Genomic DNA, 16,893 nt, shown 5'->3' on the forward strand with positions numbered 1-16,893 from the left:
TGTTTTAAGCATTTGTTTTCTTGGTTTTTGTCTGTTTCCCCCAACTCAGACTGTCAGCTCTGTCAGGGTGGGGAATTTGTCTCTCTGGGTCACCAGTGCCCAGGCACCATCTGTACACTCAATACTTGCTGCATGAATAACGGGAAACCCTGGCTGGACTAAGAAAGCAACCCTGAGGTTTACCACTTGTTCACTTCTTCACTCATCCGTCATCTATCTTCAGTCACAACATTCCAGTCACTTCCCACGAAACTAAGCAATCTAAAATCAAGGTTCCTGTGTTTAACTTTCTCTCCCGATGCCACACTTCTCCTAAGCTGTGCCACTGTGTCGAGGCCTCTCGTGCCTAGCCAACGCCCCTTGTGACTCACTCAGTTACACCCGAGGCCCCCGGCATCTCTGCCTGGGTCAGCTCCACCGTGTATGAGTCCACAGGGTTCAGGTTTCCAGACTCCCAGGAGATGAGCGCAGCCTCCTCGCAGCTCCTTATCTCTTTGCTTTTTATAATGGGGGGACAAGGTGCTAAATGCAGGGGAAACGGAGAGAGGAACAACCCTTCTGTTCACATCCAGCCTAGTGCTCCAGAGCACAGCACACACCACGAGCCCCCTCTTCCTGCAAGAGGTTCAGTGCAATAAAAGGCAAACCAGGTGTTTCAGCCTAGACAATCATGTCCCCCTCCAAACTCATATGTTGAAACCTATCCCCCAGTGTGATGATAACTGGAGTCTCCGAGAATTGCCTAGGTACTGAGAGTTGAAGGGGTTTATTATACAAGGAAACCCAACGAACTCTCTTGCCCAGTTCCATCATAGGAAGACACAGCAAAAAAAAGCCCACTCTGACCAGGAAGTGTCTTCCCTAGACACTGAATCTGCTGGCACCTTGATCTTGTACTTCCCAGCCTCCAGAACCACGAGGAATAAATTTCTGTTGTTTATAAGCCATCCAATGTGCAGTATTCTAACAGCCCAAAGGAACACCAGGGAATCACTTGCAGATATCTCTGGAGTGGAGGATGGCTGCATGGTTCAAATGTGTCTGTGAAACTGTGTCCAAGGGCAGTACTTTATCTTCTTTTGAGACCAACTGTGAAAAAATGTCCCTGCCATATCAGGCATACAGATTTGGCATACTAAATAAAAGGAAAGAAGTGCCAAGCTATTCTAGTCCTTCCAAGTGACATCAAAGCCCTGCCCCCATCAAGACAGCTGAGACTTCTGGGTCCCCTTCAGTGAAGGTCCTACAAGTGGCCCCTTACCTGTCATGTACACCGCACGCTCACTGGTGGGGCTGAGGCCGGCCCTGTTCTGAGCTGTGACCCAAAATTCATACTGCGTGTTTGGCAACAGGTTTGTCACTGAGCAGTATGTTTCTTTGATGGTCATTGTAACCTCTGGGGGAAAAATGATAGGAATTAAAGCCTAGAACTTCCCTGGTAGTCCAGTGGTTAGGAATCTACCTGCAAATGTAGGGGACACCAGTTTGATCCCTGGTCTGGGTGGATTCCACATGCTGCGGGGCAACTCAGCTCATGTGCCACAACTGCTGAGCCTGTGCTCCAGAGCCCTTGAGCCACAACAAGAGAAGCTACCACAATGAGGAGCCTGCACACCACAGCTAGAGAGTAGGCCCCACTCGCTGCAACTAGAGAAAGCCTGTGCACGGCAACAAAGACCTAGCACAAACATAAATAAATAAATGGAATTCAACCCCCAAATAGGCCAACTGGCTCCAAGTTCACTGCACTATAATCTATTTTCCCTGAGGTAGATACAGAACTGGCTACCAATCCCCATCGGCTGTGTATGCGTGCCCCGCTGCAATGAGACTGTGGATCCTTCCATTGAGAGGACTGGTCTTTCCCACTATCCATTGCAGCTGGGCTTAACCACGTGACTTTCTTTGGCCAACAGGACCACTTCAAACATGGTGCAAGCAGAGGTTTGGGCAGTGCTGGAGCATGGGTGCCTTGTCCTCTTCCTGCCAGGAATGCTTCCATTTCCATGAAACGACCCTGGGCTAGCCTCCTGAAGAATGTGATCATGATGTGAACAGAGGCCCCCAGCATTGCAGCTGATGCCCTAGACGTAACAGCAAGGCCATCCTAGCCTGTCCAGACCCTCCCAAGCTGGCACAGACTAGAACTGTCTCGTTCATAGAATTATAACAAATTCTATCCATTTCATAGAATTGGATATAGTTTCTAATACAACTATCCAATTCACAGAATTATAATAAATAATCAATGTAATTTAAAAAGCGGAAGTATCATTGATTTACAATATTAGTTTCAGGTGTACAACACAGTGATTCAATATTTCTATAGGTCATATTCCAGTTAAAGTTATCATAAAATATTGTATATATTCCCTGTGCTGTACAATATTGCCTTGTAGTTTATTTTATACATAGTAGTTTGTACCTCTTAATTCCCTACTGCTATCCTGCCCCTAGCAACAAATGAATGAACATAAAATTTGTCATTTTAGCTTATATGTTGGGTATATGTGTGTGTGTGGGGGGGGTGTTGTTACACAGCAAAAGCTAACTGATACACCTCTAAACATGCCCAGACTCTTAAGGCAGTGACAGGTCATTAACCCACTCTCTGAAATCAGTTCCTTTATAACAAAGTGCTCATTGGAAAGATCTTTACTGGGACGTCCCTGGCAGTCTGGTGGTTAAGACTTCGCCTTCCAGTGCTGGGGGCACAGGTTCGATCCCACATACCTCGTGTCCAAAAAACCAAAACAAGAAACAGAAACAATATTGTAACAAACTCAATAAAGACTTTAAAAATTTAAAAAAATTGTGATCAAAACATAAAAAAAAAGATCTCTATCAGTCACCAGGACAAAGCCCCCTAACAATGGCATTTTCTGCAGAGGGTGCCAACAGGGCTGATTTGTGGCAAAAACTGCTATGAATCATATCTGCCTTTCTGGTCCTCAGTCTCCCCTCCCATTCCCTCTTTAGTCCTTATTCTCTCCCTCATTGTGGATTAAACTTACTTTTCTCAGGAACTCCCGTTCCTTCCTAATCCCTGGGCAGGCAAATCGTCCTCACCTCTGGCACTCAGAAGCCTTCTATCTGCATAAATAGGCACAAGGGGAGGAGCTCCAGGCAGGGAGCCTGCGGACTCAACTCTCATTCTGGCTCTGCCATTACCTGTGGTGTCCCCGCATGTCCGCTCATCTCTCTCTAGGTCATCCATAGGATGGAGATCTCTGAATCCCTTTCCCACAGTCTTGCTCTGACCCCATGCACACAGAACGGGCCCGGCCAGGCTGGCCCTGATCCTTCAGATGCTCAGCTGGAGCTCCTCTGCTGTCTGACCCCCTTCTCAACAGGAGACTGGCTTATCTACAAAGAGGGGGCATCTCCCTCAGCCCTAACCCTGCGCCAGCCAGCTCTCCTGCCCTGGGAAGAGGACGGACTGAGGACTGCATGCAGTGGAGGCCAGGTCCTCTCCACCTAGGAATGTGGGTCACATTAGTAGCAGCCCTTCCAGGCTGCAGAGCCCTCCTCGGCCCCCTGGGGGTCTGCAGACTAACTGCCCCCCCCCCCCGCCCACCCCAGGTTCTCCTAACACAGGGTGACCTCAAGGAAAGCCCGGCCACCCTTACATGCCAGGACCTGCTAGAACCCAGCCAGTCCCGCTGGGCCTCCTCGAGGAGGGGTGTCCCCACGCGTCCTGCACATGGTGCAGCCAGAGACCCGTCATCCCCAGGGCAACCCTGATCTGATGGCTGTGGATACGCTCCACGTATCTGAGCCCTATGATTCTCCCCAGCCAGGCCTCAACTTGCCTTCTGAGCCTTTCCTGCCATGCTCACCTGCCTGCATGCCACCCTGCAAGGAGCTAGGTGTGCAGATTCACCCCATCGCCGCCTCCCCAGGGCCCATGCTGGAGCTTGTTTCTGCTCCTGGCAGACCTCACCTGTTTGTTCCTTCCCAGGCGAGCCATCCTGCACTGGCCGGTAGGATAGCTGATAGCTCTCCACAGTGTCATCGGAGTACAAGCTCCAGCACACTCGGACTGAGGAACCCGTGGCTGAGTTAGGGGCCTGTGGGTTTATCACTGGAGCAGAAGGAGCTAAAACAGGAAAAGGGAGGAAAACAAAGACAAGTGAGGAGGCTTCACTTAGAGGCACCAATGGGAACAGCCGCTTTTATAGGACAATCCATCCCTCAAAGCATCCCATGGGCTTCAGAGATGGGAGAGGCAGCCCAGGTGGCAGGCCAGACCTCCCAACCAGGAGCCTGAGTAAAAACCGGTTGTGTCCATCTTACTTCCCCCAACACGAGCTGGGGGAGGCAGGGTTGCTGACAGCAGCTCAGGCTGGGGTGTTTGCAAATCCTGCCCTAGGGAGGGATGGGTCCTTGGACCCCACCATGCCATCCAAAGAGGCAGGACAGCCAGGACCACAGCACCGTCGCCCTCAGTCCTGCAGTGAACAGAGGAGGGAAACAGCCTGCAACAACTGGCTGCTTCATTGTGATTTCATTACGATGAGAGACGATTAGGTTTGGAAAAACCATGCTTTTTCAGAACCAACTTTTTTTTTTTTGGACTGTGCTGTCTTCATTTTGGCATGGGGGCTTCTCTAGTTGTGGTGTGCAGGCTCCAGAACACATGGCCTCAGCAGTTCAGAAGTTGTGGTGCTTGGGCTTAGTGGCCCGGAGGCACATGGGATCTTAGTTCCCTGACCAGGGATCAAACTTGTGTCCTCTGCATTGGAGGTAGATTTTTAAAATTATTTACTTATGGCTGTGTTGGATCTTTGTTCCAGCACAGGCTTTCCCCTAGCTGTGGCGGGGGCTCAGGCCATTCTCATTGCAGGGGCTTCTCTTATTGCGGAGCGCAGGCTCCGGGGCACACTGGCTTCAGTAGCTGTGGTGCATGGGCTCAGTAGTTATGTATTCTGGGCTCTAGAGCACGGGCTCAGTAGCTGTGGTGCATGGGCTCAGTAGTCATGCATTCTGGGCTCTAGAGCACGGGCTCAGTAGCTGTGGTGCATGTCTGGGCTCTAGAGCACGGGCTCAGTAGCTGTGGTGCATGGGCTTAGTTGCTCTGTGGCATGCGGGATCTTCTTGACCCAGGGATCGGACCCGTGCTTCTTGCATTGGCAGGTGGATTCTTGACCGCTGAGAGACCAGAGAAGCCCCGGAAGGCGGATTCTTAACCACTGGCTCACAAGGGAAGTCCCCAGAACCAACTTCTTTAGAGTCCATCTGCTGAGTTAATACTTTTCTTCTCTGTGGGTTAAGAATTCTTCCTACCCCACCCCCACACACATCCAAGAAACATTCCTTGTGTGTCTTCTGTAATTCTTCACCCATGGCAGCATCTCCTTCCATCCGGGGCTTTCAAGAACATCCTTATTTTCAAATTCTGAAATTGTTCAGACCAGGTAGGAATTCATGGAATGTACTCAGCTTTTCCTTGCTGGTTAGGGGGTGGAAGGCCCCTAACATGACAAAAGTGAGAAGAGAAAGAACCTGTATCCCCACGTGATGTAGCTCGGGATGCACAGCAGATGCCCTGTTATGCCCTGCAAAGAAGAGTCCCCTCCGGGGAGGCAGTGAGAAGAGGGATGGCCCTGGATACAGGCTGGGGGCTGATGGTCTGCCTGGGACCCGGACACAGGAGGGTGAGGAGAAACCACCACTACGTGTCTCAAGCACTGACTTAGGCAATAGTGCCTTTCCTTCCAAATGACTCGGTCTGATTATTTGGGCAATACCGTCCTCAGACCATCTAAAGGACTTCACAGCTCAGCAAAATCTCCCCTCAACCCAGGGAGTCTAAGAATGGCCTCCAAGACTCCAATGAAGGATGTTCATTGTAGTATGGTTTATAAGGATGAAAAACCTAGAAGCATCTCGGCACCAACAGTTGAGGATTAAGGTATACAGCCATTAAAATGATGTTGCAGAAGAATTTATCAGTGAGAATTAAGGATACAGATTAAATATAGAGCTATTAAAATGATGTCATAGAAAAATTTATCAGCGCAAAATAATATTCATCACAAATGTTTCACTAGGAAAAAAAAGCGGATTATAAAACAGGATGATTTCATTTTTATTTAAAAAAAAAAACCTCTTGTATAAAGGAAAAACCTAGACTTCCCTGGTGGTTCAGTGGTTGTGAATCTGCTTGTTAAGTTTAGGGGACACGGGTTTGATCCCTGGTCCAGGAAGATTCCACATGCTGTAGGGCACCTAGGCCCGTGTGCCACATCTACTAAGCCCATGCTCTAGAGCCCATGAGCCCGGGCTCCACAAAAGAAGCCACTGCAACAAGAAGCCTGTGCACTGCAGCTAGAGAGTAGCCCCTGCCTGCTGCCACTACAGAAAGCCTGCACGCAGCAACGGAGACCCAGCACAGCCAAAAATTAATTTTTTAAAAGATTGTAAAAAAGTCTTTTGAAGAAGGAAAATCTAAAATGATAATATAAAACATTTTTCATAATGTTGCTGGGTGTTGCTGGATGAGAAAGGAAAGATGGTATTAAATTCTAGTATCAGTCTTAAAAAATGAGTCCTCACAATAAGATTTTTAAGAGCTACCTGGCACCATGTGACATGCTATATACATACATTACTCATTTATTTTTCACCATGTCCTCATGAGTCATTGTTATATCCATTTTACCAGGGAAACCAAGGCTCAGAGAGGTTAGGTAAGTTGCCCAGGGTCACACAGGCAGGAAGTGCAGGGCTGGGATTCTCACCAGCTCCATAGGATTCCAAAATACATCTTTTAATCCTATGCTAAAAACAACCACTTGAGAGGGACATAAATACAACATTCAAAGAAATAAAATTCGGGATACTTGTTTGGAGTAAGATAGGCTGATGGGGACCAGATGCTGGCACCCTGGAGAGGGATGGAGGATATTTATCCCAGGAAGGTCAACCTCTGTTTTCACCCTTACAAGCCATAAAGACAAAAACACGAAGCTCATGCAGCTGGTGAGGGAAAATGCCTGTTTCTAGATCTTTATGATATTTTTTTAGCCATGAAAGTTTTTAACTCAAAGCACAGAGAAACTGGTGTCAGGTATGCACCCAGGTGAGACACGCACCTGGGATGGTATTTATGGAGCCCATCAGCTCCTCCACATCAGAGAAATCCAAGGTCTGGTCTTCGAAGTCGGGCTGCGCTGAGATCTCCACATCTGTTTTTGTTTTCAGGAATTTTCCGAGTCTATCGGAATAAAGACACACTAACAAGAATGGAGGGATACTCTTCCCCAGGGTCACTAGCGACCAGCAATGAGGGCCTCTTTACTGAACTCTTTTTTAAAATAAATACTTTGTTTTTGGCCGCACCAGGTGGCATGTGCAATCTTAGTTCCCCAACCAGGAATCGAATGAACCTGCACCCCTTGCATTGGAAATGTGGAATCTTAACCATTGGACCTGCCACTGAAGTCCCCAGCTGAACTCTTATTTCCTTATTTTAAAATGCTGCAGGCGGCCTTCTGGCCTATGCTTCAGTGACTGACCTATGAAGTCACTGGAAGCGATAGGTGTGGCTGGTTTACACCTTTGAGAAGGGGTAGAGTCATATCAGAGGATTGGGGGGCTAGGGGATGTGGGCCAAAAAGCCCCAGATCCACACCTTCTGGAAGATCCTCAGATGCTAACCTGGGAGCTCCCACCTCCACACCACCCCAGGACCCAGAGACACACAGCCTCTCCACACGGTCAAGTACCCTCAAGTCGAGGAGCATGAACTGGGACTCTGGGTCTCCTGCACCTGCTCCCAGCTGTCACAGGGTTCGTAAGGAGCAGAGGCAGAATTTGAAACCATGTCTGTCTTTTGCCAAAGCTTATGCTCTTAACCCTGACATTATTAAACTTCACTGTCTGTGTTGCTTTACAGACATTGTCTGATTTTATTCCCACAAAGCTATCCCTGTTTGTCAGTAAGGAAGGTGAGTCCTAGACTGGTTGGACTTGCCCACGGTCATGGGGGTATCAGGATTTAAATTCCTGTCTGACTCCATAATGTGCATGCTTTCTGCAGCATACAGTCTGGGTCCTGGCTTAGCTGCGGAACGCTGGGGACACTCTGACTTTTTTGCTTTTTGACCACGTGGCATGTGGGATCATAGTTCCCAAAACAGGGCTCGACCCACGTCCCCTGTGGTGGAAGTGCAGAGTCTTAATCACTGGACCACCAGGGAAGTCCCACTCTCTGCATCTCTGTTCCTCCTGGTGAAAGGAGGGGCTTAGGGAAACCCCACCCCAGCTTGAAGGCTGAGTCTCACCATATGCTCCCTTCCAGCTCTGAGATTCAAAGATTTGGTACCAGAGGGTCCTTGCGGGCCCACACTGTCATTCCAAAGCCAGTGCTATTTACTCTCAGGGGCAGACACAAAAGCTGAACCTGGGAGCATATAACCAAGGGGAACTGATACCTAGTCAGGTATCTAGAGGTAAAAGGAACAGAAAAAGAAAATACATGTCAGAATAAAAGTATTACCTGTCAGCCATAGCCACAGCATCCTAAAAAGGAGAAGAAAGAGAAAAAAATATTAAACTGATTTTGGAAATAAATTTCTTTTTCAAACTATATAATAATATAAATGTATCTTACAACTTGGAAGTTAGTAGAAGAGAAAAATCAGCCACGTCCACACCCTAAACAAAAACGACTCTTATGACGCCTATGCAGTTTCTTCCCATTAACATGACGTGAGCACTTTCCAGGTGACAAACGGTCTTGGGGATCATCAATTTGAAAGACTGCGTCTTGGTTCATCAAATGGGAACTCCATCATTTACTTTATTGTTGCACATTTTGGCTGTTTCTAATTTCTCACTACTATAAATAACAGAGAAGACATGTATCTCACTTTCCCCACATTCTAGATTATGTCTGTGAGCTACAGTGATACTGTGGACAAATTGGTTCAAATGGTCTGAGTGTTGAGGGCTCTGACGGTGGCTGCCAACCTCCTGTCCAGCTTCCATCACGCACCCCGCCCTCACCCCAGGCATGGCAGGAGGGAGGGGCTGTGGGGCTTGGAGGAGCACTATGGGCATGGCCAACGGAAAGGGCACATTTGGCAACTAGGAAGCTCTGGAGGCTAGGGGCCCCTCCCTCAAATCCTGGATCCCATGTCTGCCCCATATTCCTGTGGGATGCTAAAGAAAGGAGACCCCTGGCTGAGACTGAAATTCCCAGTCTGGCTGCATGGGGACTTGGAGTCAGATTGAGGAGGCTTTTAAGGACTTTTTTTGCATGTCTGAGCTTATGAATTAAGATGTCTAGCGGCGGCACTTGTAACTGAGAAACAGGAGGTACCTTTCTAGCCTGGACATCTTTCTCCCCTGACCTCTGAGAGATCATCTGAGATGGCCAGAGAAGTCTCAGAGTCCTGTTTTTGCCCCACTCCACGGTGAGAGCACCTATCTCTGGGTAACCAGGACAGAGGAACACAGACTCTGGCGTTAGCTGAGCAGTGGTAGAGGGAAGGGTCAGCTGTGTGCGAGCCAGCTGCTTGGCTACCCAGTGAAGCTGGGCAGTGAGATGGGGGATGTGTTGTCATGGTTACACATCCAGTGGAACCAGATGGATGTGGACCATGAAAGTCGGTTCCAACCCCTTCAGGCAGAGAGGGGACAACCTAACCTACTCTGGCCATGACTGTCATTCCAGCTCATTATTTCATCTCACTGCATTACTGACCTTTATGAAATCAACCTTCTCTTCATGACACATCTCCTCTATTGTTTCCATCAGTTCTTTGCAGGTGTCAAGATTTTCTCCACAGCTGACCAGTTGTCCATATAAAGCTTCCAGTTTCTCTTTTTTTTTCTCCCCTAGAGCTTGTATTTTTTCTTCATATTTTTGAGCAAGTGTTTCCAAGATCTCATTGTAATGAGACTCAAAGTTTTGTTCTTGTCTTCCAAAATTCTCCTGCAAGATACAGTCGATCTCAGCTGTCATTTCAGTGCATTTATGTTGACTGAAGAGTCATTTGGGGCATGAAAATGCATCTACTCAGAGATGTTTTGGTCCCTCCCTGTTAATCTTATTGTCTCTTGCCAGGATGCTGAGGTGGACAAAGGTGGAATTAGCTCCAGCTAGAACCCCAGGGATAATCTTAACAAGAAGTATTGCTTTCTTTGCTGGTGGCATTTTACAATCCTCTTCCCCATACCCCACCCACCTCTGGTGTAGCCACCTCCCATCACCATGACAACCGACTTGGAAGATTATGATTATCATTACCATAATGAGTCAGCCTGCCACTGGAACTCTGTACCTTAACGTGAAGATGTCTGCCCTGGAAGAGTCCTACCTAACTTGCTTTCCCTCTTGAGCTCTCAACATCTCATGACATTCACCTCCACTCCTTGATGGTTGAATTATACAAACATCAGGATCACACAGATCCTCATAACAACCAAGAAAAAGATGCAGGGGGAGGGGAATAACCCAGGTGGGGCCATCTAATAAATCAGAAAAAGCAGGAAGACAGAGAGATACTGGCTGTGCCAGTATTTAATCCTGGAATACAATGGATGGGAAGTATTAATTAAACTTTACCAACTCCTGGTCCCACTTGGACTGGAAACCCTGGAGAGCTCTGCGGGTTCAGGGAGTGTTTACTGAGTATTGACTGTATATGTAAGACTTGCTCAGAATGCTTGAAGAGAGGGAGAAGCGGCAGATGACCCCCACCAGTGCTGAGTGCAAAGGAAGAGGCCAGAGTCCTTACAGAGGGTGGAGACACTGTGAACTGAGTGCAGCGGGCAGCACGGAGTACAGGGTGCTTTTTCCCGGCTGCTGTACACTTACCCTCCTATCACCCACCACCCAGTGCTTGGATGTGGAAGGGCTGGTCCCTTCCCTGTGTCTTCCATAGGAGATTAGTGCAACAGCTCCCCTCCCTTTTAAGACTGGGGGTGGGGAGGAAAGTCTAGCTTCATGGGAAAGGAGCCCAGGGCTTAGTTCATCCACACAAGATGCTCCCACTGATGCAATCTGAGCTGCATTAAGAGGTAGAGCACCCACATGAAGGGAGGGGACACAGGAAGTCCTCTGGTCCCATTCGTAGGCTACCTCATCCCGATGGCTAGGTTGTGTGCTGGCGTCCAGCAGTAGATGATGCACCTATGAGGCACACCCCAGGGGACTGTGACATGTTTGGTGACAGGCACAGAAACTTACTGGTGGTGTGAGAAACAGGTAACATCTAAGGAAAAGAACACATCAGTGACAGGATGGGTGTCTTGCAATGTCTTTTTGGCTGGCCCATGAAAGAGTCCTAACTTATAGTGTGAGTGGAGACGTAAAGATACTGAAGACCCAGCCCATGAGGGCTAAGAGTTTGGGAGGGAACGCTGCCAGGTAGTCGGTTCCACAGGTTTATGCCCCTGTGCTATGGGAAGGTAGACAGAGGGTGAGGGAACAGGAGCTGCATCAACATCATACATTCCAAGAAACAGCTTCCCTAATTCATACCAGACACAGCTGCTGACTCACCACTCATGGCTGCCTGTATCTGACGGAGTCATTGAGCGTGCTCTTACCTCCACCGTGATGAAAACCTCTTCTAAGTGACTTGCAAAGTTTTCCATCTCAATAATTTGCTTTTCCAACTTGTACATATTTTTGTGAATTTCATCCTGTCAAATCCCAAGAAGACATTAACACTATGTTTTTTCTCTCTCATAGAAGGCATTTTAGATTCATTCCCCGCCTACATACTTGAGATACAAATACAATCTCAACAGAAAGAAGACCTAAGCAGACCTACTTACCTTGGCGCTCTCCAGGGCTTTACTGAGCGGAGTCACCTCATGCTGCTTGTGTTCATCCTGATCCTTCTCTGACGCTCTTATTGGAGTTTTGCAAGTGACACAGAAGATGTCAGCCACTTCTTCCTCGTCCTCCTCCTCTGGGATGACGTAGCACTCGTACTCCTCGCTGGCACGGCCGTGGCTGTACCTATAGGCTTCCCGCAAGTCCTGGCACTGGCCTGCTGAGCCCCACCCCATGAAGCCCAGGTCCTCACCCTGAGCCGTCTCACCAGTAAGTCTCCAGTCTCTCTGCTCACTCCCCATCATCATATAAGAGGGATATTCTGAAACCTCTATTCTGGGTGTGTTTTCCTCAATAAACTCATCCCCTAATTCGTGATCATCTTCAAGTCCATAGGGATGGACAAGTTCATCCACTTCCTCTCCAAGGTCTCCCGGAGCCTTCCCTTTCACACCCCCTCTCATGGGCTCATGGGTCATTTCAGCTTGGACACCTTCTCTTCTCATCCGAGTACTCTCTTCTGGGAAGATCTGCAGTCTGTCTTCAGAGTCATACAGATCCATGTGATAGAAGCGGAAATCCTTAGAAGCAGCAGACCTGCCCAGCCCCGGTGCCTCCCCAGCTCCCTCCTCCATCGCAGCTCCAGGCAGCACCTCTGCACAAGGAGGACTCTTCCTGGACAGTCCTTAGTGGCTCTCCTGGGTCCTAGAATACAAAACCCCATTTCTGAGAAGGTCGCTGCAGTAGATGGTTATTTCACTGGGCTCAACTCATGGCATTAAGAAAATAATTTCATCTGAGCAGCTCAGCTGTAGTTTCACTTTAAACAATCTGTAAGGAAAGGTTTGCTTTCTGCAGGAGGATGGACTTCCTGAAGCTCCAATACTCTGGCCACCTGACGCCAAGAGCCGACTCATTGGAAGAGACTCTGATGCTGGGAAAGATTGAGGGCAGGAGGAGAAGGGGGCAACAGAGAATGAGATGGTTGGATGGTGTCACTGACTCAATGGACACGAGTTTGAGCAAACTCTGAAGAATAATGAAGGACAGGGAAGCTTGGTTCGCTACAGTCCATGGGGTTGCAAAGAGTCAGACATGACTGAGCAACTATACAATGACAACAAAGCTTAAAAGAGACAGGAGAATTATGAACAAAAATGTTGACATTTCCTAAATTGGCACTAGTAGAATGCCAGTGCAGGAGACATGGGTGCAATACCTGATCCTGGAGGATCTCACATGCTGCGCAGCAACTGAGCCTGTGCACCAAAACTACAGAAGCCCACGTGTGCTAGAGCCCATGATCCGAGCAGCCATCGCAGCGAGAAGCCCGTGCGTCACAACTAGAGAGTAGCCCCTACTCGCTGCAACTAGAGAAAGCCTGCACAGCAATGAAGAAACAGCACAGCCAAAAGCAAACAAATAAATAAGTAATAATAAAAAAACACAGACTATCTGAGCAGCTCAGTTGCAGTTTCACTTTAAACAATCTGTAAAGAAAGGTTTGCTTTCTACAGGGCTATGGGCTTCCAAAGCTTAAAAGAGACAGGAGAAATTATGAAAAAACCAAACAAACCATAAATTGATTTGATTAACAAATGAGCTCTATACATTTAAAAACCTAAAACTCCCAAAAGGCAAAATAATAGGAAGTGTTTCAGGCAATTATTATTAAATAAGTTATGTAAATTAATTGAAAAGGAAAATCTCAGTAGTAAGGAATATTCGCAAAATAATTTCCTTTGCATATCATGTTACCTATACAAAACCATTTTGAAAATAGTTCATCCTTATGAGTAACAGGGCCTTCCCCAGTGACTCAGTGGGTAAACAATCCACCTGCAGTGCAAGAGACACAGCAGACGTGGGAGACTTGAGTTTGATCCCTGGCTTGGAATGTCCTCTGGAGGAGGAAAAGGCAACCCACTCCAGTATTCTTGCCTGGAAAATTCCACGGACAGAGGAGCCTGGCGGGCTGTGAAGCGTCAGACATGACTGAGCACATAAACTCATGTATGAATAATAGAGAATAAACATGTAGATGCTGTTTTGCCTTTCGAACCCCGAGACGGGGGAAGGGCCCATGAAATGAATACTCTTACATGTTGTTGGTTAGAATGTACACAGTCCCACTTTTCTGGAGAGTGAATGTTCCCGCCACTCAGGGACTTCCCTGGTGGTCCAGCAGTTAAGACTCTGAGCTTCTAGTGCGGGCGGTGCAGATCTGACCCTTGGTGGAGGAACTAAGATCCCACATGCTGCACAGCCAAAAGTAAAAAAACGTTCACACTTTCTAACCTAATTGACTTTTTCTAGGACCCTAAAGAAAAAGTCTCAAATATAGCAGAAAAGATTATTTCTACATAAAAATGTCCACCACAAAATTTTTTTATAATAGCTGAAAAATAAAAACTGTAAAGCCCTAATGATTAGGAGAATCATAAAAAAAACTAGAATATGTACATCCTGTAAAATATAATGTAGCCTTTAAAATGTTAGGGAGAGCAAATGATACCTTGGGGAAAGACTTATAATACGATACTAACTAAAATAAACAGAGTACTCACTATAATAGACTATGAGGTCTACTATTTTAATGGAGGTGCATAAAATCTAGAAATAAATAACAGCGGCAAATACAATATCAGTAGTAGCTACTGCATGTTGAGCACTTACTGTGTATTTTCTCCTGTGCTAGGCAATAAATTAATTTTTTTTAGCCATAGGGCATGTGAGATCTTAGCTCACAGACTAGGGATCGAACCTGTGCTCCCTGCAGTGGAAGGGCAAAGTCTGAACCACGGTACCACCAGGGAAGTCTCTGTGCTAAGAAAATTTACATACATTTGTCTGTGCGGTAGCCACTACTATTATCCCCATTTTACAGACTGGGAAACAATTGGCTCCCAGAGGGTATCTTGTGCAAGGAAGGTGACATGGCTATAAGTTGTTGAACTGGGATTTGAATCTGAGTGTGTGTAGTGGCCATGATACTGAGCCTCGCAGACATCCAATTATAGGGGCCATAACCAGGGGTTTCAGCTACACTCTGAAAGTCACTGTCACATTCGCATGGAGGACACACTTCCTGTTGGCGTCTCCCATCCGATGACAAAGCGTAGCAGGGACACTAAGGCAGATCCATTTCTGATTGACACAAAACCACCCTGGTGGCAAATCTTGGCTGCAGGACTTCTTGACAGCCATGCCAGACCTTTCCTAGAGTGTGTGGTGGGCTAGGACGATTCTTCAAACCTTCCTTCCTTCTATCCATATCTGACCCCAGTCTTTCCTATCTTTCTCCCCTTTATAATCTCACACAATAAAACAGCGTGAGATTATAGTTTATAATTATAGTCCCCTAGAGTTCCAAAGAATAGCAAGAAGAGACAAGAAAGCCTTCTTCAGCGATCAATGTAAAGAAATAGAGGAAAAGAACAGAATGGGAAAGACTACAGATCTCTTCAAGAAAATTAGAGATACCAAAGGAACATTTCATGCAAAGATGGGCTCGATAAAGGACAGAAATGGTATGGACCTAACAGAAGCAGAAGATATTAAGAAGAGATGGCAAGAATACACAGAAGAACTGTACAAAATAGATCTTCACGACCCGGATAATCACGATGGTGTGATCACTCATCTAGAGCCAGATATCTTGGAATGCGAAGTCAAGTGGGCCTTAGGAAGCATCACTACAAAAAAAACTAGTGGAGGTGATGGAATTCCAGTGGAGCTATTTCAAATCTTCAAAGATGATGCTGTGAAAGTGCTGCACTCAATATGCCAGCAAATTTGGAAAACTCAGCAGTGGCCACAGGACTGGAAAAGGTCAGTTTTCATTCCAATCCCAAAGAAAGGCAATGCCAAAGAATGCTCAAACTACTGCACAATTGCACTCATCTCACATGCTAGTAAAGTAATGCTCAAAATTCTCCAAGCCAGGCTTCAGCAATACGTGAACCGTGAACTTCCTGATGTTCAAGCTGGTTTTAGAAAAGGCAGAGGAACCAGAGATCAAATTGCCAACATCCTCTGGATCATGGAAAAAGCAAGAGAGTTCCAGAAAAACATCTATTTCTGCTTTCATTGACTATCCCAAAGCCTTTGAGTGTGTGGATCACAATAAACTATGGAAGATTGTGAGAGAGATGGGAATACCAGACCACCTGACCTGCCTCTTGAGAAATCTGTATGCAAGTCAGGAAGCAACAGTCAGAACTGGACATGGAACAACAGACTGGTTCCAAATAGGAAAAGGAGTACGTCAAGGCTGTATACTGTCACCCTGCTTATTTAACTTATATCCAGAGTACATCATGAGAAACACTGGACTGGAAGAAACACAAGCTGAAATCAAGATTGCCGGGAGAAATATCAATAACCTCAGATATGCAGATGACATCGCCCTTATGGAAGAAAGTGAAGAGGAACTAAAAAGCCTCTTGATGAAAGTGAAAGAAGAGAGTGAAAAAGTTGGCTTAAAGCTCAACATTCAGAAAATTAAGATCATGGCATCCGGTCCCATCACTTCATGGGAAATAGATGGGGAAACAGTGGAAACAGTGTCAGACTTTATTTTGGGGGGCTCCAAAATCACTGCAGATGGTGATTGCAGCCATGAAATTAAAAGACGCTTACTCCTTGAAAGAAAAGCTATGACCAACCTAGATAGCATATTCAAAAGCAGAGACATTACTTTGCCAACAAAGGTCCATCTAGTCAAGGCTATGGTTTTTCCAGTAGTCATGTATGGATGTGGGAGTTGGACTGTGAAGGCTGAGCACTGAAGAGTTGATGCTTTTGAACTGCGGTGTTGGAGAAGACTCTTGAGAGTCCCTTGGACTGCAAGGAGATCCAACCAGTCCATTTTGAAGGAGATCAACCCTCGGATTTCTTTGGAAGGAATGATGCTGAAGCTGAAGCTCTGGTACTTTGGCCACCTCATGTGAAGAGTTGACTCATTGGAAAAGAGTCTGATGCTGGGAGGGATTGGGGGCAGGAGGAGGAGGGGACGACCGAGGATGAGATGGCTGGATGGCATCACTGACTCGATGGACGTGAGTCTGAGTGAACTCCGGGAGTTGGTGATGGACAGG

At 46.9% G+C, this 16,893-nt stretch overlaps 1 protein-coding gene across 1 annotated transcript in view; it reads right to left on the reverse strand.

Annotated features, from left to right (window-relative positions):
- Positions 1-16,893, reverse strand: part of FSD2 (fibronectin type III and SPRY domain containing 2) — a 37,665-nt gene that overhangs the window by 9,428 nt on the left and 11,344 nt on the right. The window contains exons 2-9 of the mRNA XM_005695011.3: positions 11,794-12,499; positions 11,563-11,658; positions 9,713-9,943; positions 8,504-8,526; positions 7,098-7,219; positions 3,944-4,099; positions 1,262-1,396; positions 372-522 (exon numbers count right to left, since the gene is read on the reverse strand). Coding sequence (XP_005695068.2) covers positions 372-522; positions 1,262-1,396; positions 3,944-4,099; positions 7,098-7,219; positions 8,504-8,526; positions 9,713-9,943; positions 11,563-11,658; positions 11,794-12,429 — 1,550 coding nt within the window. The 5' untranslated portion in view covers positions 12,430-12,499. The remainder of the gene's footprint in view (positions 1-371; positions 523-1,261; positions 1,397-3,943; positions 4,100-7,097; positions 7,220-8,503; positions 8,527-9,712; positions 9,944-11,562; positions 11,659-11,793; positions 12,500-16,893) is intronic.

This window comes from Capra hircus, chromosome 21, assembly GCF_001704415.2.
Source record: "Capra hircus breed San Clemente chromosome 21, ASM170441v1, whole genome shotgun sequence".
In the NCBI taxonomy this organism is placed as follows: Eukaryota; Metazoa; Chordata; class Mammalia; order Artiodactyla; family Bovidae; genus Capra; species Capra hircus.